The sequence below is a fragment of the Gracilinanus agilis genome, chromosome 4, assembly GCF_016433145.1.
Source record: "Gracilinanus agilis isolate LMUSP501 chromosome 4, AgileGrace, whole genome shotgun sequence".
Taxonomy (NCBI): domain Eukaryota; kingdom Metazoa; phylum Chordata; class Mammalia; order Didelphimorphia; family Didelphidae; genus Gracilinanus; species Gracilinanus agilis.
Window position 1 is genome coordinate 386,588,214 of NC_058133.1, and position 23,367 is coordinate 386,611,580.

General features: G+C 36.5%; 1 protein-coding gene across 1 annotated transcript in view; it reads left to right on the plus strand.

The window, feature by feature from the left end:
* The window catches only part of L3MBTL3 (L3MBTL histone methyl-lysine binding protein 3), a 165,014-nt gene that overhangs the window by 119,000 nt on the left and 22,647 nt on the right, over positions 1-23,367 (plus strand). Inside the window, exons 18-20 of the mRNA XM_044675430.1 lie at positions 2,168-2,317; positions 3,670-3,828; positions 21,954-22,039. Of these exons, the coding sequence (XP_044531365.1) occupies positions 2,168-2,317; positions 3,670-3,828; positions 21,954-22,039 (395 nt within the window). The remainder of the gene's footprint in view (positions 1-2,167; positions 2,318-3,669; positions 3,829-21,953; positions 22,040-23,367) is intronic.

Sequence of the window (23,367 nt, forward strand, 5' to 3'; positions counted from 1 at the left end):
TAGGGTTGTTTTCATATTAGTGCCTTTTTCTGAGTTTGTGTATTGGTCCTCCCTGTCACCATAGTAGATTTTTATGTTGGGTCCTTTCTTGAGGTATAAGAAACACTGTCCCAAGCTTCAGGTTTTCATGCTGCTATTCAGAACTAGTTCTCAGAGTCTTTAAGTTTTGGATATTTCCAAAGTGGCATGATACAAGAAGTGCATCCTTCCTTCCTCCCTGCCTCCCTGCCTCCCTCCCTCCCTCTCTCCCTTCTTTTTCTTCCTCTCCCTACCTCCCTCTCTCTCTCCCTGCCTCCCTCCCTCCCCTCTTTCCTCTTTTCCTCCCTCCTTCCTTCCCTTCCTCTCTTCCTTCCTTCCTTTTGCCTCCCCCCCCCATCTTGCCTTCTGTCTTAGAATCAATACTGTGTATTGGTTCCAAGGCAGAAGAGAGGTAAAGGCTAGGCAATGGGGGTTAAGTGACTTGCCAAGGGTCACACAGCTAGGAAGTATATGAGGCCAGATTTGAACCCAGGACTCTTGTCTCTTATTCTCTCAATGGACCGAGCCACCCAGCTGTCCCCAGGTGTGTGCTTTCTTAGAATATACACTGGTCTTTACACAGGAAGTGTCTTGCTCCAAGTATTCACTTTTCCCATGGCCCTAGAAATGTGACTAGGACCCCAGCTCTCCTCCAGCTGCAAGTTCTGGTGCACGTTTCCATCTTGGAACTGAGATCAGGATCCCTCCTGCCTCGTGAGCCACCACAGACACTCTTCTCTTCCCTGATACTGTCCCCCCAGACATGCCGGTGCACCCCTTCAGCCTAGAGCTGTTCCCTAGAGCTTCGTATCCACAGTGCCGCGGAGCCCTGCACGCAGTCCCAGCAGCGTGTCCCCTGCCATCTCTCACTGATGTTTGGCGCGCCGACTGGTTCTGGCCTAAGAGCTCCTGGAGCAGCTGCCGCTGCCCTGGTGAAGGCCCTTCAAGGCTTTGCTGCTAGGGTCGCCATGGTTTGGGCTGTGCTCTGCTCCGGCTCCCAGGCCCCGTGTCAGAGACCTTTCCTACTGAGCTAAGTTGTCTTGGACAGAAAAATGTTGCCCCCAGGCTCTCGTTGGTTCTGCCATGATTCGAGGCCTTGCCGAGGTAGTATTTTAAAGTAGTTTAGAAGGGAATGTTGGGAGAGCTCAGCTGTATTTATGCCTATACACCATCATCTTGGTTTAGAAGCTTAGGGGGCTCCTCTTTTCTTTTCAAAAATATGTCTACTAACACCATTTTGGACATGGGGAACTCTCTCCCTTCATCCTATCCATGACAACACGGAAACTCTACTTTTGGTTGCCTTGATGATTCAGGTGTCTGGTGTTCTGCATCAGGTATCAGAAGATCCATTGATATTCCTCACCTGCTGAAAGAACAGCCAGCTCACTAAGACCCCCTTTTCAAGGAGAATCTGTGTCTGTGATTTGAGGGTTCCATCTGCCCTAGTCCGCTATTGGCACTCCTTACAAAACAGCACAGTTCTTCTGTAGAGTCTGCAGAGTGATTTCATCACTGTCCGGGGGTGGGGGGGGGGGGATATTAAGAGTTTTGATTCTCTGGCCCTGGAGATTAATTGCAGAAATCCTGTGTGCTCTCTGGCTCTACTCACTTTCCTTGAAATTGTAGCTCTTGGGGATATCCATAGGCCATCGATGAAGTGAAGACACCTGTGCCAAGGCCTAGAGCAGTGATTCCCAAAGTGGGCACCACTGCCCCCGATGTGTGCTGCAGCGATCCAGGGGGGGTGGTGATGGCCACAGGTGCATTTATCTTTCCTATTAATTGCTATTAACATTTTTAAAAATTAATTTCCAGGGCACTAAGTAATATTTTTTCTGGAAAATGGGTGGTAGGCCAAAAAAGTTTGGGAACCACTGGCCTAGAGCCTAGAGAGACCTCAACAGACCTCAGAATCTAGAGCAAATAGATATTTTTAATTAAATAAAGTAATTATGTTTTTTAATATAAAATATTCCATATGGTATATTTCTTTAATTTTTGTTATAGTCCATCAGTAGTATTTTAGTATTCTGTTGTATTTCTATAGTAATTTATTAGATTTTTGTGAACTTTAAAGCTTTTCTCTTTAACTGAGAAAAGTGAATATTCTAATAAAATGATTCTTCTGTTCCTTTTCCTCTTTCAGTGCTATCAATTGTCCTTATTCAGAAATCAATTTGAACAAAGACCGTATCCTCCCAGATCGTTTAAGTGGTGAGATGTCTCCAGCTAGCCCCTCATTAACAAGGAATAAAAAGGCGGAAATAAATGAACGCTCCTCATCTCCTGAAATCAAGTAATTAAAATGATTATTATAATAATGATAATGGTAATTAGTACAAGACTGTTATTAAATGCTATTTTATGTTTTCAAATACATTACCCACAATATTGTTTAACTCTAAAATAATTATGTAATCAAAAATGAGAATATAAAATAATTCATTTGAATAGTGATTAACCTTTGAAAAACTTTAATTTTTGGTCAATATTAGCATAACTAAGTCAAGATTCAAATCATGAATCATAAATTTATAAGGAGAGGGAAGCTTTGAGGTCCTTGAGTCCAACCATCTATATTTTATTGACAAGAAAAACTCTGGTTCAAGGGTAACATAATTTGTTCAAAGTTAACAGGTAGAAAGAAGTAGTTCTGGAATTGGATCAGAGGTTTTCTAATTCTTGAATCTATTGCTCTTTCTCCTTTTTATTTTCATCTTTCTTACCCATGTGTTTATGTAATGGATGACAAAAATCTGAAAATCCATTTTTCTTACTTGGGCATTAATAAAGTGGCCCTGGATGAATTGAGCAGACCAATTGGAATCATATAGGCAATGGCTTTTTTGTTTTCCTTGTTATTATGAAATCAGTTGCTGCTCTAAGAGCTTAATGAGTCATCATAATACATTTAAATTCATTTCTAGAAGTGGTATGAAGGAAAGAAAAATTGTTTTTAACTAGTTCTATTTAAGAATAAGAGGCTACTGAGGAAATGTCTTTAAATTCAATAGCCAAAGCCTTTACTAGTTGTTAGTGCCAAGGTAAATAAAAGTGTATTTGGTAGAAAAAAGTAGTTTTAGATAAGATTTTTGGAGATTTAAAAAAAAAATTTAAAACCTGTACTAATGCCAATGTTTTCTGATGGTGAAATATTTATATTTTATAACTTCATTGTTCCATATTATAAAGTTAAACATCTGAACTGATACTGCTAAAATTTCTTTGCCAAATAAATAACCATAATATCACCTAGAATTCTATATTACTACTATACTATATACTACTATATATATATATACACTCTATATATATATTTACTCTCTCTATATATACTCTATACTCTCTCTATATATATATATGTATAGATAGATAGATAGATAGATAGATAGATAGATAGATAGATAGATAGATAGATAGATAGATAGATATACTCTATATACTACTACTATACTATATTTTTTGGCCTAAGTAGTGTCTATAAATGGCATTGTTCTCATGGAAAAAACTTTGTCCTTCAGATCAGAAAAAAGTTCAGCAGCATTTAACTTCAGTTATTGGCTACAATGATGTTTTTAATCTTCAAACATTTAAATTAAGAAGACATTGGATTTTTAAAATCTTTCCGTTTGTTTAAAATATCAACAGAAAATGTCCTAGTCCTGAGCACACTGACTCCAAATCATTGATTCAGAATCGATCATCTGGAAAATCTGTATCCGAGAAAAACATACAAGATGATATGGAAGGTAAACCTCCTTACAAGAAGCCGCTGTTGTATGATGATAACGAAAAGAAGCCATCTAGGTAATTTTCTTTTCAATTACTTTAAAAATAGTTGGCAATAAGATTAATCCTTTCTTTTACTGTTGGCAGTATATGTCAATCATGCCTACCATGAAGGATCTAAGAATTTCACAAACAGATATCATGTATCTGGTATTTGTTTGTAAAATCCCTGGAAACAGAGGAACTCTTCACGTATTCACTTCTCAAAATTTTTTGGGCAAATATCTAAGAAATGATGATAATAATTCCTCCATGTGTCATTCCATCCCCACTGCAAACATTTGAATGTACTTATATTACTTTTGTAGTTATGAAAAATTGCAACTTTTTTATTAAGACTTAAACAAGGAAACATCACTATAAAATTGTTGGGTTTTGTTAATGGGCAAGATTTTTGGAAATTACTTTTTTAAAGCTTTAGAACCTAAACCATGACAGGTTTGGATTTTGTTTTTATGAAGAGTGTGGGCTAGGGATGGGAGTGTAAAGATTTTTTTAAGTAGTTCGTGATTTGGGATCCATTATAAGCTGAAATCAGGTAACATCTGAGCTATGTTACGATTAAAAATGATAAGGACTGATATAATAATAGAAATTAGTATTTTAATTAAAGCCATGGCCATGTTGGTAAAATATATATGACCGCGCCTATCTTTTATATTTACCGCCGGAGCCCATCTTCTACCCAGTCCTCAGGAAGGTCAAGAGACCTCCTCTAGGCACTCCCCCTGAATTTAAACTCCCCCTGTGTGGGGACCTTTGACGTTCTCAGGCCCTAAGACCCATTGGAATCATGGGCAATATAGTCTCAAAGCTCCCACGTGTCCACGAACACTACTTTTAAATGGCACCTCCCCAATTCAAAACAACAGCTAATAATGCTGAAGTTTCTTCACTGGGTATTCTTTTTCCATAATATAATTAAAAAATAAAATTAAAAACTAAAAACATTACACTAAATGGTAGTTCCATCTTGCTTCCTATACAAAGAAATTTATTGAAGTACCAAAAGGACTTTAATATTAAGAAGCCTTATACAAAAGGTGGTCCTGTAACATGGACACCAAATAAAACATCAAAGAGAAGCTCCATTGTACCTACCTGCCTTAGACTTGTTTGCCTTCTTAGAAGGAATAATTCATGTGAGTTCAATTAAAATTTATATGTGCATATTTGATATCTGTTTCATACAGAACAGTTTTCTAGCTGTTGTGGCAGATGGAAAAAAAATCACTATGATATGGCCCCTCCTGTCATGGAACTTACAGTCCCATAGGAGAACATAATACATAATACCAACGAGGGCAGGATAAGCACATGGGACAAGCACTAGCAGAAGTTCAGTACTGTATACAAGAGGGGAGAAAAGATAATTTCTGATGGCAAGGGGAAGTAGTGTCAAGGAAGTATCCATGGTGGAGGTGTCATTTGAGGTCTGCAGTATTTCAGCAGGCATAAATTGGGGGTAAGGATGTTACAGACCCAGAGAATGGAATAAGCAGAGGAATGTAACAAAATTAATATAGAAGGATATAATTAAAGATATTAGGGTTTTATTGTAATCCATATTGGTAATTAAGCCACGTGCCTGATAAGAACTAATTCAAATGCCCTGACATGCTTTCCCCCTGGCTGCTTCCTAGGAAAGAGCATTCCCATCAAGTTCTGAGTCTTTATACCTCTGTCTACGTAATCACACTTCCTGCCACCTGTATTACATACGAGGAATCATGGGAAATGTAGTTTTCAAGTCCCCTAAACATCCACAGGAAGTTTATATCATGGATCTAAATATTAAGACCCCAAAATTTCCAGTATCACAGTAGGGACCCAGATGCTAGGGTCATCCTCTTTGTCTAAGAGCATGGAGCATGGGTTGGGTGTGGAGGCAGCGTGCCATTAGTGGGGGCTTTGAAAGCTATATGAAGGAGATTGCATTTTATGTATTTTTTTGTGGTAGGCAGCAATTGAAACTCAATTTTTTTTTCAGACCTACATTCTATCCATCCCACATTCGCTCTCTGACAGTGGTACACAAGGTTGTGTTATAGAAACACATACAGTTGTCTTCCTTTTTATCAACTTAAATGGTTAACAGAGTGACCCTCAAACATTCTTCTTTTCCTTTTATGAACATATTTTAGTAAGCACTTAATAAATGCATGTTGTCTATCTTCTCTTTATCTAAGTAGCTTGTGAATCTAATTCTGTGTCTTTGTAGCAACTCTTGTGAAATTGAATTATACAAGTTTATTTTTTCTATAAAGTTATACTTTCATGTATGAATTTGAAATAGTTTTCTTCAGGGAATGAGCCCTTATTCTAGTACAGGGAGATTTAGTAAACAATAAATGTATCCTTTATTTGTACATAATTTAAATTCAACAAATATTAATTTTGAGACTTCAATAAAATTATGTTCAGTTCTTATCTTAACACATTCAAGAATCTTAATCCTTTTAATTTATCCCTTTGGATCTTTCCCAATTCCATTGCATCTTTCTTGAGGTTTAGTAACTGAAATTAAATGTAGACTCCAGTTTCTTCTGTAACTTCATTTATGTGAGAATTCCAGCTACTTATGCACATTATATTTCCTCCTGCCTATACATCCTATACAGTTTTTGTTATGTTTCCTCAGAAATCTTGCCAGAGGATACTAGCTGATAGCAGGCTTAGGCTTGTATTTTTGATGATCTTAGGGTTACTAGTTTACCATTTGGGATATCCAGCTTTGAAAAGCTGTGTCCTACCCTCCAACTTTCCTTTAGCTGCAGAGTTTTACCTGTCCTTGCAGCCCTCAAGAATTTCCATAACAACTATAAGACTATAAGGTGGACACACTAAGAACACATTGATTATGATAAATTGAAATAACAAATTGATATTACAGAATTGTTGCTGTCCCTCTGTTGATTATCTCGAGTTTATTCTGTATATATTGTGTTTGTCCAAAGGTTTTGTTTTGCTTTTTAATATTATAATCCTCATTAGCCTACTAGTCCCTGGAGGACAAGGACTGTGTTTTGCCTTTATATTCCTAGTGCATAGCACAGTGCCTGGTATGTAATAGATGTTTAATAACTATATAATAATAACTATATAATAACTAAAATAAATTTAACAAGGTGGTAACAATTTTTATGGGCTGTTTTTCCATGGAGTTGAAACTTCTTTATACCTTCTTGTTTCATTTTTAGTGAAAATGTCATTATTCACATAGTTTAGTTCCCCCACTATCTAATATTTATTATTGAATGAAGATTTCACAATTAGAAGTCTAGTAGTTAAATTAATTTTTATAAAAATGAATTTGTATGAAAATTACTCTTCTTAATTTCTTCTGTCGATTTTCCTACCAGTGTCACTACATAATTACATGGGCCACACACCATTTGTCATTTTTTTTATTTCATAGTTTATCATAGCCAAAAGATTATTTACCTAAAGGCCAGCCTTCCCTTGATGAGCGCTCTCTACATTTAGTTAGGGTGGCTCTCATCTAGCACACAGTCTGAAGCTAGTCTATCTAGGCTTAATGCTCTTCCTGTCAAAGTTTTCAGGAACTCATGGTCGCTTTCATTCTATGGTCTTTTTTGAATGCCCTTGCACATAATAAATTTTTAAACCTCATTTTGTTGAAATGCACAGAATAAAGTAAACATATATTTATAAGTGTACATAACTGCTTACTTAAAGCTATTAGTTTGAAGAAAGGCTGAGTTTGGTACAAAAGAACTTGAATGGAAATGCCGGTGCTACTGTTTATCATCAGTAAAACTGTGGGCACATCACTTTCATTGTAAACATCCTAAAGAAACTTTTCCTAGGATTAGTTTTGGATGATTCTTATACCTCCTATTTTAGCAAGCCTTTTTTTCTTACAGAAAATCAATTTCCTCATCTGTGTAAAATAAGAGATTTGGATAAGAAAACTTTTAAAGTCTCTTCAGGCTTCAAATCTATGAAACTTAGAGCTCATTTGAAATTAATTAAAGCATACTTTAATTTTGGAGATATTGTCTTATTCTTGTCCATACAAAACCATTTAAAGAAACTTACTGAAAGAATTGTCAAAAGTAAATGGAAATTCATTTGTTACTCTTAAACATCATCCTGATTTCTGTTATTATCAGACCATGATACATAAAATCCTTGACCATTTCATCTATTGAAATTTTGTGTATATTGGTGCATTTGGTGTATAACAGGTATAGTGTTAATTTTATTTAAATGCTCCAGGCCTCTCTGGTGCCAACTGCTCTGATATTCAGCGTGCAAAGGGGAAAGTTCTATATGTATTATTATTAGGTGTCTTTAAATTTGTTGAAACAATATTGGAGCAGAGATCTTATTTGATATCTTTGAACACTATCAATGTCATATTCATTGGACTCTTTTAAATTACTAGAAAAGCAATAATATCTGTTTCTTTAAACATGTATTTTGTTCTCAGTGCTCTGACCTTCTTATAGAAGATACGTCCATAACCTAAATTTAATAATTTTTTCAAAGGATTAATTAATTAATAAGGTACCTTGGAGAGATTCTTTTTGTCTTGATAATATCAAAACAGTTAACATTTCACCTATTTTATACTTCACTAACAAACTACATATTAATAAGCAACCTTAATAATTTTGTTATTGTCTACAGAAGAAAGCCTTTTTTGACCTAACAACACAATAGTAAAGATTTTTCATAATTTGATATGGAAGGTCCCTATCAGCTCTAAAATTCTGTTAGCTCATGATGTGACTCATGGCTTTAAAACCATTAACTATTTAACCATAAATAAAACTGTTCTTGCATTTCATATTAAAGTAAGTTCATTTGTAAAACATTCTTTGAATGGTAGCCATTGGCCATAATTTGCCCTTCTCTCCCTTTCTTCCATTTCTTTCCTATAAGTTACTTCTGTCCTAAAGTGGAAAGATTAAAAGAAAGAATAACCAAAATGCTTATAGGTATAGCAAGGATTCTTTGTATCTTACTGTTCCCCAAACTAGTACTTTAATTCTTGCTTTCTCATTCACAGGCAACTATACTTTTCAGTTAATTACTCATTTGGCTTTGTTTCAGTTCTAAAGTGGCTTCAACAAATCCAAACCAAGTTGTTGTGGCAGAGAAGGGATAGGTAATTTTCAACCACATCCCCAGCCAAAATAAAATTTAAAAAAACAACTCCTGGTGTACCTGAGATAGGAAAGGAAGTGCTGGCGGTTAGAGTGACATGCCCCTGAGTCCAGGGGCTGCCTCTCCAACTTCAACACACGGTAATTTTATTTTGAGCCCAGACACCTCTGAACTTTGTCACCCATCCATTTAGTGACACTTTTCAGCATCTGCTAGTTGAGTTGTGAAAAGAAAGGATGACCCAGAAAGATTTGGTAAACCAGAAATGAAATTAGCAGATGCTATAGGCAAAAAGAACATTGATGAAGAGGAAAATAGAAAGACCATTAAAAAAAGCAGAACAGCCACTCTTTTTTTAAAAAAAGATAAATACCAAAAGTAGAAAGAAGGGCATGTAACCCAGGATGAACATATATTGATGGCTTTCAAATAGATCTGTGTCGTCCCCACACAGAAACTTCTGGGACACCTCCCTCTCCAGAGGGAACTTCTTTTCCTTCCAGACTCTCTTCCAGATCTCCTCTGTCACAGTACCAGATATATGTGGCAAGCACACATCTCTCCATGTTATGTCTTGCCTCGTATTTATTATTAGAGAGTCAGTGAATGGAGTTATTTCTGGTATATTTTTAAAAAGAATCTTAAATTGACTTGCAAAGCAGCATTTTATTCTATTAAGTTGAATCTTTTTTCATAATCAGCAGAGAGTAAGCACAATGGGAACGTGTTTTATCTTCTTTTTTTAGTCAACTGTGAGATGATAAAGATATGCAGTCTGTTGCCAAATATCATGTATGGAAGCCTGCTTTTCCCCTTACTAATACCTCCATTATTTGTGTATAATTGGCACTCAGAAAGATTTTGATTTGGTGGGTAAGTAGATACTTGTGTCAGGAAGAACTGAATTAAAATGTGGCTGTAAATAGTTATCAGTTGTATGACCTGGGGCAAGTCATTTGACTTATTTGCTTCAATTTCCTCATCTATAAAAGCAGGATAATAATTGGACCTACTTCCCAGGGTGTTATGAAGATCAAATGAGATAATAATTATAAAGCATGGTTCCTGGCACATTGTAAGCACTGAATGAATGTTAGCTGTTATTGTTGTTATGTAGGTCATTAGTTGTTTATGTTCTCTGGGTCACCTTTCTTGGTTTTTAATAAGGCTTGTGATTTTCCCACCATGTTTATTTGGTATATTCTTCTCTTTTAGAGTAAATCAGTTCTCAGCTATATCACCTCTAGCCTGGATCTTCTCTGTATAGTCTTTATGTAGTCCAATTGCATTTCCCATCTTAATTCTCTGTAGTTCATTTTTACTTCCTTTTTAAGTAGAAAAATGAATGCCATGGGCTCTAAAACCTATTATCAGGAATGTTTGAAGTATCTGTGTGTGTTTTCATCCAGAATCTTATGTGTGGGTGTATTTCTTCTAGCCTTTTGTTTTTATGCCATAAATATTTCCCCTATCACTCATTTACCTTATTGAACCCATTCCTTGTCATGGCAATAGTGACACGATCATCTGAGCAAGGCCAGATTACAGAGCAGCCACGTATTACAGAGTGTGGCCTGCTCGTCATCCACAGTCACAGGCACCTCAAAGGCAGTCTAGGCCAGCCCTCGGCTTCTACCAATGAGGAAACTGCTAAGAGGAAAGAGTTGAGTTTTGTTTTCCTTTTTCCAGGATAGAGATAGTCTTTTGCGGTGCTCTTAGGTTTTATTGTGTTTAGTTACTATAGTAAATTTCTGACATTTTATGACCCTTTTTAGGGCTTTCTTGGCAAAGAAAATATTTGCCATTTCCTTCTCCAATTCATTTTTTAGATGAAGGACCTGAGACAAACAGGGTTAATAAGCCCATGGTCATACAGCCAGCTAGTGTCAAAGCCTGCATTTGAACTTGAGAAGATGAGCCTTCCTGACTCCAGGTCTATCAGTCTATCCACTGGATCACCTAGCTGCCTTTTGATAGCATTAATATACCACAATTCAGCCATTACCCAGTTGATAGGTAACAAGTTCAGCATTGGGAATGTTAAAAGCTTTGGCCGAAGCTCCTTAAACATTCCACGTATATAAAAATATGTGTAGAGAACTGTCACTTACCCCTGACCAAGTTTCCGCATCTGTAAAGTGGGGATTATCTTATCACCTATAATGAAGTAATATTTGTAAAGCACTTTGCAGACCTTAAAGCACTGTAGAAATGGTGGTTATTGTTATTGTTGCTGATATAATTCAAATTGAATATTCAATGGAAAGTCACCAAGTTTTTATTAAGTGTCTACTATGTGTCAAACAGTGTACTAAGCACTAGGAATACAAATAAAAAGGACCATGCCAGCTCAGGGAGGGAGGAAAGGAGTGAGGAAGAGGGACGATTCAGATCATATACCTTCAGAAAACTTATGTAGAAATATGTTATTGCATGTAATTGATAAAAAAAAAAGGAAAAAGAAATGTCTTTATTTTAAAACAGATAATTTCTGGCCTCAAAGAGCTTCCCATTTAACAGGGGAAGAAAACTCTCAAAAGGTGGCACTGGAAAGGAGGGAGTGGGGATTTGGGGGTCTCTTTGTTCTTCGAGTTGAAACCAGGCAGAACTGCAGGTGCTGCTGCTGTTGTTTTGTAGCTGTTGTTACAAAGTTTTATTGTTATTGATAATGATAAAAATGTATATTTCAAGTAATTAGAAAATCAAATAATAAATAAGTCCCTGCTGTTTGGAGACAAATAGTATAATGTTAACAGAGGAGAAGAATTGGAACTACAGTTAGTTTTTGCCTTTTCTAGCAAGAGGAATTTCCTCTTCAGATGGAGCATAGTTTGTTAAGAGAAAATAGAAATCCAAGGGAGGGGAGAATTAGAGAAGACTAAATGAGCTTCAGACTCCAGGCTAAATGTAGTGTAAGAACCTGCAGGGGTGCTCACAGTGTCACTGCTGGTGAGTGTGGAGAAAAGAGTTTGGAATTAGAGAGCATCCGGAAGATAAGGTGAGAAATATTTTCCTGTTTTTCAAAAAAGGGGAAATGTTGGGTCTCATCAGATTCAGGGCACTGAACACACCATGCCTGCAGGACTTTCAGGTGAAGGAAAGGAGGCCCAGGAAGGTGAAGGCTTACTTACCTCTGGCTCCCTAGTAGTCGGTGCCGGAGCTGGGCTTCTTTCTGCCCTCATCTTTGACATGGGGATGCACAAGCAAGGAGACCCATTAGGAACTGTTCTCCTGTTCTCCAGCAGAGTGCCAACAGGAGCGCCCCAAGGGATGGCCATGCATGTGGAAGGAGGCCGGCCTTGGGAAGATGGGAGGAAAACCATGAGATCTGTTTTGGACGTGTGTTTATGCCTGGCGTATAGTAACTGCTTAGTACCTGCTTGTTGAATATCAAGTTTGTAAAGCCAACGGGCAGTAGATGTGTGGCTGTACGGTTCACGAGAGAGGTGGTGCTGAGTGCCCAGTCAGAAGGCATCTTCATAGAGAAGAAACTGCTTGGGGCAGGGGGGGTGTCGTCACTGCCTTTAGAAGTATTCTATGAATTGTATTCAAAATACTTTTGAAGTATTCTATGTGGAGAAGAATGTGTTTTGTTCTCTTTCTCCGTTCTTAATGAGGACAGAATTACATCTCATGGTTGGAAGTTAAAGCAGCAGATTTGGGCACAGCATGAGAATGTTTCACTAGTGACAGCCAGCCTGTGAGAAAATGGATGCCCTTTTGATGTCCCGAGTTCCCAGGCCCCATGACCTGGAAAAAGCACCCCGCAGGAAAGCTCCATACAGTGAGAGCTTAGATTTTGTAGAATAGGGTACTTCAAACACTGAAATTATATACTCAATTATGTCTCTTTTTTAATGCCAGATTATCATTACCAGTTGGGCCTTGAACAAATGACTGAACTTCTCTGGGCCTCCATTTACTCACCTGTAAAAATGAGAGAAGTAAGAGATATTTTGACTAAATGATTTCCATATTCCCTTCTAGATCTAAATCTCCAAAAGTTTGATTGTCGATGCATTCCTGATCATCAAGCAAAATTCTCTCTCTTTTTTTTTTTCCTTTGTCATAGACTTTATGACCTGACCCTGTAGCTCACTGGGTATTCGTTTGAAATGAACAACCAGTGAGGCTGGAGATTTATATTTTATGTAGCAAAAAAAAAAAAAAAAAGCTAAAGCCTTTATATTTACTGCTGTAATGTTTGTCTCACTAATATTTACTCAAATGCATAATTAAGCTTTGATAGTAAGACATCCAGAATGTGATGCATAATTACAAAGAAGAATAGAATTATAGGTCAGTCAAGAAGGCCTCTTTGCCCTTATTTGGATTTCAAGTATATTTTAATTAGATGCTAACTAATATTCTTTAGTAATTATAGCTTTATTTAGCTAAAATTCTATAGCAATTCCAGCTGAGGAAATGTCAGAATAAAATGGGGACATTATTTAAGAGGTTTGGAATCCCAAGAGAGAAACTGATTTTTAGTGCAAGCAGAAAGCAGGACCCCTTACTTATGGAAATAGTAATATCTTCTCTCCTAAATTAGAGATGGTAGTTTTCACTGTTAACACAATCAAATGGCAGTGGTAGTAGTACCATGAATATGTAGCTTCAATTCTTAAATATAATTCTTCACAATAACAAAGGTGCTATCAGCCTGAGTATATTAGATTTGATTTAGAACAGAATCTTAACATTGAAATATGTCAGAAAGGAAAAAACCTCTGGTTATCCATATTTTGATCTAGAGGAAAATATATTATGACATTTAAGTGTTTCAAAATTATATATGTGGCATTTATTTTTAATGTATGTATACTACATCTCAAAATTTCAAGTGTATATAACATAAAAATTTATATATAATTATTTATGATTTATATAAATTTATATTAATTGTATATAGTTATAAAGGGTTTTGGAGGAGAAGGAGAGTTAGAAGACTTTCCTTGGTTCGTTACCCATGGTTATAGATCTAGTAAGTGTAGAAAAGGATTTGAACTCAGGTCTTTATGACCCTACCAAGGCCATCTTTCTATCCATTATGCTATTCATTTTTGCTCAAAAAACAAAAATTGAGATAAAGACCTTTATTGTATTGGGGATAGAATCTCAATGAAAGATTCATAGAAAAACTTAAAAACAAGGCATAAGACAAAGCATAAGACATGACGACTTGGAGGACTTGCCATCTATGCCCATGGAGAGTATTTTTGCTAATAAAATCCTAGTTCTTTCAGAATTTCAGAGGCAATTATATACATAGATATGTATATACTTATACATGTACATGTAGATAGATGTCTAGTTGTCTGTCTTTTTAAAAATCAAGCATTTTATCCATATGCTCCTGGGTACAACACAAAATAATTTGAAATTAACTTGAGTTAAGAAGAAAAATAAAAATTGAAATACTGTATGATGAAAAAATACAAAATATAACTAAAGATAGCAGCTATCATTTTGCTTCCTTTTGGACTAGAACAAGCCTACAGAAAGTTTGGGAGATGCTTTCTTCTCTTTCTTCTTTGCCCTTAAAATGTTCTTATAAATGAATTTCCGTTACTACATAAGAGAGTCCTTGGACGCCATCTAAAGCGGCAGAAAAGATTTATGAATTCATCCTGCCATTTGGATTTTTAACAAACATAACCCTATTTAAAGTAGGGCTGCATTGATACAGTGAAAGAGTACTTGGATCTTCCTTACATTTTCTACTGAAAAGCATAATGGTCAGTGTCCATGTAATGGGAGAAAATTACAGAAGAGGCCTGGGTAGGGAGAAGCAGACAATTCAGCGCGGGCCAAGGGATTATAGCAGTTCTGTTGACAAAAGGCCTCAGCACTCCAGGGATTTCAGGAAGGATGTGAAGCCTTTATGTTTTGAGAACTTTGGGCAGTGCAGCTGTCCATTTGGAGAAGGATCATTTGCAAGGATACTGTGCTAGGGTGTGAAGATAGGATTAACTTTCCCTTAATGAATAGAAGCAAATACACCCCTACTTAACCCTAAAGTAAGAGAAGTCCACAAACTACTCATTCAGGAGTTTACACCTCCAAAAGCTAAGACACTCCTACTTAATGCCTAAGTAGGGGAGGTCCACAAGTCACTTGCAAAAATGGGTGACAACTCAGAAGTGACTTACTGCCCCCTGGGCAGTGCTAAGCAAATTGAAAGACTACAATTGGTTCCTGTAAAGTGGAGGAACAGGAAGTGATGGGGCAAAAGGACTATAAAAGCCCTGAACTTCTGTCCAAACTTACTTTCTTCTTTGGACTTGACTTTGGAGGAGCTCCGACTTGGAACCTCAGCTTGGATTCTGATGCTTGGACTGCTCCTGGTAAAACTGCCCTTGGATCTTCCTTTTGGACTACAAAGTGGATGAGTGAAATGGCTGACTCCTTTCCTGGCTTCTGGAGAGATTCGTTTCCAGGGAGGCCATGTGGTTATTCACCGTTGGGTCCTCTGGCTAAATGGCCCTCAGACTGAGGGTCCTCCGGGGGAGGGCTAATTAGCCCTGCCTGAGTTGACCAAGGCACTGGAGAAAAGTTAGGCTGATAAGCTAGACTGCTTACTCTACCCTCTTTTACATTTCTCTACTCTTTCTCTTTATTTTGTAAATAAAGCTGCTAAATAAATAATGTCATTTTGACTTGAGTTATAATATCGATGACCACATTCTCTTATATTTAGATAAACCATATTAATTTTAATCCCTACAAGAGGGACAGCAGGTGTGTTTGGGGCATGTGCTGCCTCCCAGGCTCCTCCCAGGCTGGTGAGTAGAGCATGCTGGCTTTTGAGTTTCTTGACTAGGATCCTGTCTGTGGTTATGCTCATGAATGGGCCCATTTATACCTCAGGATTTGGGGTCAGTAAAGGTCACATCCCAGATCAGAACCACTCCATGTATTCAACCCAAAATTCACTTTTATTGCCTCCCCTTACTTCAGCTTCCTTATTTCTTTCAGGTACCCATCATTCTTGCTTAGATTTATAACCTTGGAGTTTTCTCAAATTCCCAGCACCTCCCAAACTCCAAGAATCCAGTCGGTTCTTTATCCACAGTTTCTCTCCCCTCTTTCTCCTTCTCTTTAGGTACCCTGATGCCAGTCTAATCTTAATCTTCATTCTCTCTTGTCTAGCCATTAGAACATTGTCTCTCCCCTGCCTCCCGTCTCCCGCTCCCTTCTCTAGTCTGCCCACTTCTTACCCTAAGGGACCTTCCCAAAGCCTAGTGCTGCCCAGCAGGCTCCAGTGACCCCTTGCTACCTCTAGAATTAGAGACAGACAAGTTTCTTTGGCATTTAAAGCCCTTCACAAATTGGCTCTAGGCTACATTTGTCCTCAGCTCACATATGATTGTCATACACACAGTGGCCATGCTAAACTATTTCATTTCAGTGCCTTTATAATAGGTTTGCACTGAACTGAGATGTAATTCCTGACCACTTGTGGCTCATAGAATTTCTAGTTTTCTTCAGAGTTCTCAAAGCCAACTTCTACTTGCAGCCTATTACAGCTCCTTCCCCTCCGATTGCTTGTACACCTCACATTCATTTCCTGGCATATATTTTATGCTTAGAAATGTGTTATCTTTTTTTGTTTAATTTTATTTTTTCTCAATTATGTGTCAAACAATTTTGAGAATGTTTTCCAATTAAATGTAAAAATAATTTTAATATTAATTTTTTATAATTTTTGAGTTTCAAAAGTTCCTTCCCATCCTCCTCTTTGAGAAGACAAGCATTCTGATACAGATTATACATGTTGTGGTGGTGGTAACTGTTCTTGTTTTTGAGTCATGTCTCTCTATGACTCCATTTAGTTTCTGGGCAAGGATATCAGAGTGGTTTGCAATTTCCTCTCCACCTCATTTTACAGATGAGGAAACTGAGGCAAGCAAAGTGAAGCGACTTGCCTAGGGTCACAAGCCAGTAAGTGTCCAAGCTGAGATTTGAATTTAGATATTCCTGACCCCAGGCCCAGTACTCTATTCCCTGCACCACCTGGCTACCCCAGATTATACATGTGCAGGCACACAAAATATATTTCCAAATTAGCCATTTTGCAAAAAAACACAGACCAAAAAAAGAAAAAGAAAGTAAAAATGCATGCTTCACTCTGCATTTAGAATAAATTTTTTATCCTAAATCCTTCAGAATTACCTTGTCATTGTATTGCTGAAAATAGTTAAATCATTTATAGTTGATCATTATGCAACATTGCTGTTACTGTGTACAATAGCTAATTCAGCCATTCTCCAACTTGACAGGCACACCTTCAATTTCCATTTCTTTGCCACCACAGAAAGATATGCTATAAGTATTTTTTTGTACATTTTTCCTTTTTTCTTTGATTTTTTTGAGATATAAATCCCATAATGATGTTGTTAGACCAAAGGATATACACAGTTTTTTACACCTTTGGGCATACTTCCAAAATGTTCTCCAGATTGGTTGCCTATCAGCTCATAGTTTTACTAACAGTGCCTTAGTATCTTGGTTTTTTCCACATCCCTTCCAACATTTGTTATTTTCCTTTTCTATCACATTAGCCAATCAGATTGGCTTAAGGTGGTACCTCACAATAGTTTAATTTGCTTTTATCTAATAAATAATGGTTTAGAGGGTAAGCTAGGTGGCTCAGGGGATAGAGAATTGGGCCTAGAATCAGGAAGTCTCAGGTTCAGTTATGACCTCAGATACTTCATCACTATCTAACTCTGGGCAAGTCACTTACCCTAGTTGCCAGTGCTTACTACTCTTTTGCTTTGGAGGAACCAGTATTTCATATTCATTCTAAAACAGAAGGTATGGGCTTAAAAAATAATGATGATTAAGAGCATTTTTTCCTATAAAGATAAGCTTTGATTTCTTCTTCTAAAAGTTTTATAATCTTTGGCCATTTATCAACTGAGAAGTGGCTTGCATTCTTATAAATTTGACTTGGTTTTCTATGTATTTGAGAAATGAGACCTTTATTAGAGAAACGGTGTAAAATTTTCCCCCCATTTCCCTGCTTTCCTTGTAATGTAATCTAATCAAATTTATCGGTTTTCTTTCCTGTGACCTTCTCTGTCCTGTTTGGTGTTATATTCAATAATCTGGGAAGAGATGGATGCCATCTTGACTGACAGGGATGGCAGTTGAGAGACGCAGAATGTTCCCAGGTGCCATGAGCCAGGGGCAAACGTTGGTTGGCCTCACCCTGTAAATACTCCTCACAGCCACTTTGGAGGGAAGTCTGTGGACTGAGAAGTCTCTGGTTTCTGAAGTCTCTGGACTCAGAGGCTGAGAACTGGAGATCACAGATCTCTGCCAACCTCTGTGCTTCAATCTGGGCAGTGGGTGGCTGAAAGGGTGGTTTGAAGGGTGGTGAAGGGTTGCTGTGAGGTTTAAGAAGAAGAGAGTAGTAATAAACCTGAATCTATTTCCTGATGGACTGAGAGCTAGTGAATAAGAGAGCTGAGAGAATAAAAACCATCAATACATCTGCAGCAATAGCCTCCCTATTCTCTGGCTTGGCTGTGGCCAGATCCAGCCTGAGATAGAGGGAGAGGTGAAATCTCCAGCCTCCACCTGATCAATAGCCTCTAGACCTGATTGCTAATTAGTCTATAGATAATAGATCAATAGGGTTTCTAGTCCCCAATCCTTGACCTTGTTATCCTTTCCCTACTTATAGATAGTGTTCAACAACAAGTACCTTCCTGAGTGGTCTTTCTATCATGGCCCTTGGGAAGGGAGTCAAACGCAGTTAGATCCTGAACGTTATCCGAGGCAGATCAATAGCCCAATACTAGTTTATCCAACCCCAGGTTGGACCTGGAAAAGTTACCCATCTATCTAACCTCTCGAGGGTCCTTACTTGGGCAGCTGTTAGAGAGAAGGGGATAACTTATAGCAACAGTCAGGATGACAGGAATAGGTGTTCCTCCCACCAACTGCAGCTAAGGAGACCGTAGATAGATACATATCACCACCATCATTATATATCTATATCTCCCTTGTACCCTATATTCCTATAACATTGGTCATGAATCCTTCTGTTATCCATAAATATTGTAGGCAAGATATTCCATGCTACCCTTATTTGCTTATAATATCATCCTTTATGTCTATATCATGTGCCAATTTTGACCTTGTCTTGGTATATACAGTGTGAAATACTGATCTACATCTAGTTTCTGCCAATAGTTTGTCATTTTTGTCAAATAGTTAATTCTTGTCCCCAAAATTTGGATCTTTGGATTTATCAATAAGTGTAATCTATTCCCATAATCTACCATTTTATTTTTAGCCACTGTGACATTGTTTAGATGATTGCTATTTTGTAATAGAGTTTGAGATCTGGGACAGCATGGCAACCTTCAATTTTTGTTGTTCTTATTGATTCCCATAATTTTCTTGACCTTTTATTTTTCCAGATAAATTTTGTTAAGATTTTTTCTAGCTCTATAAAATAATTTTTGGTTGTTGGTTCTGTAAATTAATTTAGATAGAATTGTCATTTTTATTCTATTAGCTCTGCCCCTTATTTAATTTAAAAAATTATCTTTGAGCTCTTCTAGGAAGTCTTTGGCTTGTGTCCAATTCACATTTTCTCTGAGGCTTTGCATGTAGCTGTTTTGATTTCATTGCCTCCTTTTGAGTTTGTCTTAGTCATCCCTTACACCCTCACACTTTCTTGATTAGGTTGTTTTTGAGGGGTTTTCACAGCCCACTTCTTGACTTTTACTTTTATGTTAAGGTTGGGTTCTTTTCCCAATGAGGAAGGGTCACTCTCTTCATCAACTAGGAAATTACTTTCATTCTTATAAATTTGACTTAGTTCTCTATATATTTGAGAAATGAATCCTTTATCAGAGAGACTTGATGCAAAAATTTTCCCCATATTTTTTGTGCTGCTAGTTTCAGAATTAGTTTTTTTGGATCTATAAGTTTTCAGTTCTTTCAAGATGTTTATGATTTAAGGAGGGCGTGGTCACTGCTCTCCAAACTTGTGTTCTCTTCTTTGAGGGACCCTCAGCACTCTTCTCTGCCCCACAACTGTGCCTCCCTTTTAAGGAAGGCACTGCAGCCCAGGACTGTGAGCAGAGTAGTCAGAAGCTAGAGGTGCAGTTAATGATGGGGAGGGCATAAACAGTGGAGCAAGGGAACAAAGGACTCAAGGTGGGGATTATGGCAGAAGACGCATTACTAATTGTACAGTGCAAAGGGAAGAAAACAAAGCCAGACTAGGGATGCTAGACTGAAAGCTACAAGTATTGGAAGGATGAGAAGTCTCAGTGAGGATAAATTGGAGGTTGAGGAAGGAGGCAGAGAAAGAGAGAGAAAAGGCTAAAAGGCTAAGATCAGGGGTATGACTCTACCTGCTGCTATATTTAATAATATAAAATATTAGGTGACTCAGAAAAGAGTTTTTTAATCATCAAGTAATTCAATAGTTAATCATAAGTTAGCTTTTCACTTCTTATCCCTTATGATCAAATTAATTTTTTTTCTGACTGACTTAAAATGACAGTTAAATCAGTCCAATTAAATATAGGTATATTTTGAAATTGTAGCAGTTGGAGCTCACCTGAAAAACTTAACCTCAGATGATTGAAGTTCTTGCCAAAAAGTATCCTTGTAGGAAATAGTAACATTTTCTTGAGTATTTAATGTGTGCTTAGCACTGTGTTGTAAGTGCTTTGTCTTGCTACTATAGTCAGAAGTCCAGAATAAAATAAATACCTTTGTAAACAGAACTACAGAGTCTTTTCAGAACATGACTTTTTTTCCTAAATTTTTTAATCACATTTAAAAATATTTTTAAATTAATTAAATTTTAATTTAATTAAATAAATTAAATGTTTTTAAATTAATTAAAAATAGTAGAAGTATTATCTGTCCTTTTGATCTTGCTGTGAGAATAGCAATCAAACCACTTCTTATCATTGCTACTGGAGCAGGAGTTACAGTATGCTTCCCTATGGCTTTATTCACAACCCCTATGATGGCCCTAGACCAAAATGACCTTTCCTGGCCATCACTTCCCTATATTTGTTTTTATGCCCTATTTGGAATAAACTCCTTATGGACACAGACTGTCTTAACTTTTGTATTTGCAGTCCTAGTGCCTAGCACAATGCCTGGCACACTAATATAACAAAAAACTAATAATGGAAGGTAGAGTATGGTATGATAAGGTATTAAATTGTATAGATTTGTATCATTATTTTTTATGTCAGAAAAATTCAGAGGAGGAAGATTTAAAAGTCAAAGAATTTTACCTGATCTTAGAAGGATTTAGTAGAAAAAATTGCAATATCAGACATTTAAAATAATTATATATATATATATATATATATATATAACTGATTTTTGACTCTTACTTTAGGGTAAAGGTCTTTGAAAAGGCATAGACTCAGGAATTCTACTCCCATTTTGGAGCAATGCTTGGTTATCCCTAAACAAGAGATGGATCCTATATATTAAAAATGAAATGACGCATGTTTCCTTTTTTAAGCTAAGACTATCTCCTGGAATCAAGTAGATTAAAGATGAAGTGACATTGATCTAGGCCTAAATTGTTGTACACCCATTGGGCCCAATACCAATCTATGACTAAACCTCCAAACCTTAGGAATCAATTCCAAAGTGTATCCTAGTAGTACAAGATGAATGAAATTACACATACACAAAATTATCCTGTTTGTAGATGAAATGAAAAACTGGACTATCTATCTACCTTTAGAAACAATAAAAAGAAAATTGGCAACTTTTTTTAAAAAGTAAATGAAGTGTGTCTTTGAGGAAAAATAGAGTTGTCTAGTACCTCGATGTTACCATTTGCGTTATGTAGAATTTATTGAGCACCTTTGCTGGAGCTGTTTTGTAGTTTCTTTATGATTTTTCCCCCCTGCAATATGACAAAATGTGAAATGGTGCTGCAAATAAATATTCACAATATTTTATTAATTATATTAAATCAATGAAACACCTCTTTTTATCAGAGATCAGCAAATTGAAGAGAAGCCTATCAAGGAAGAATGCGAAGAAGGGATAAAAAGTGAAGTGAGAACTCCAAATCAAACCAAAGGTAACTATGGCATTCTTATATTCTTGACCTATTTCCAGGACACTGATTTTATGTCAGTCTTCCCAAATAGTAAAACTGGATTTCTAATATTATTTCCAAAATTAAACATAAAATCAGTTTGGTTCCTTTGTAGATTATAAAAGTCAGTAATTAGTTACACATAAAGTATATTTGTGATACTTCATTGCACACATTTAATTTTATTATGGGCCAGATCATACCCACTGACTACACTTATAAAATTAACTTGCGGGGCAGCTGGGTAGCTCAGTGGAGTGAGAGTCAGGCCTAGAGACGGGAGGTCCTAGGTTCAAACCCGGCCTCAGCCACTTCCCAGCTGTGTGACCCTGGGCAAGTCACTTGACCCCCATTGCCCACCCTTACCAGTCTTCCACCTATGAGACAATACACCGAAGTACAAGGGTTAAAAAAAAAAATTAACTTGCTATAACTTTAGAGAGCAATATAATGTGATTAGCCCTTTACCCTATTACAGCCAGTATTATATAGGGATCTTCCTGTTGTATCTTCATCTATATTTTCAGAACTCACCTTAAATGTTTTCTCTTTAAAACAAAAGCAGAATATCAGTTCAAACTTAATGTAAGTTTCACTTCATTAAAAGAAATCTCTTGAGTGATTGACGCATTCATTGATCATTGATTCTATACCTCATTTTACATTTCAAATTATGCTGGATCCAATTTAAAGACCTTTAACTTTTAAATTGTTTCATTTTTAATCAGATTGGAAAATGTTAGTAATATGGATTCCATATATAATTTATATCTGATTATGCAATTCTTGGGCTTTTTTAATAATGCATCTGTCTGATTATGTAGTTTACATTTGCCTAAGTGCTTGTTGGGTACTTGACTTTGCATATGCATTTTTATTTTTCAATTATACAAGAAACAAGAATGGTTTTTAATATCCCTGCTCTCATGTAAATGATTTGTTCCATAAATGATGCTTTTGTGTTTTTTTATCTGATTATAGTTAAGCAAATTTAAAATTTAACTTAACAATCATCTCCCACATAGTTATCAACATCTTATTGGTACTTGTTGTGTCTGATCATTTAAGTGGGCAGAAAATTGCTCCATCCTGAAGGCTTGTTTATTCTTCCAGATCACATTCGGCGTATTTAAAGAGCTAAACTTTTTTTTTACCATATAATAAATGCTAAGATAAAAATGTAAGCTATTCACATATAATAGAATTTCCTAATTCACTATATATATATATATATATATATATATATATATATATATATATGTGTATATATATATATATATATATATATATATATATATATATATATACAT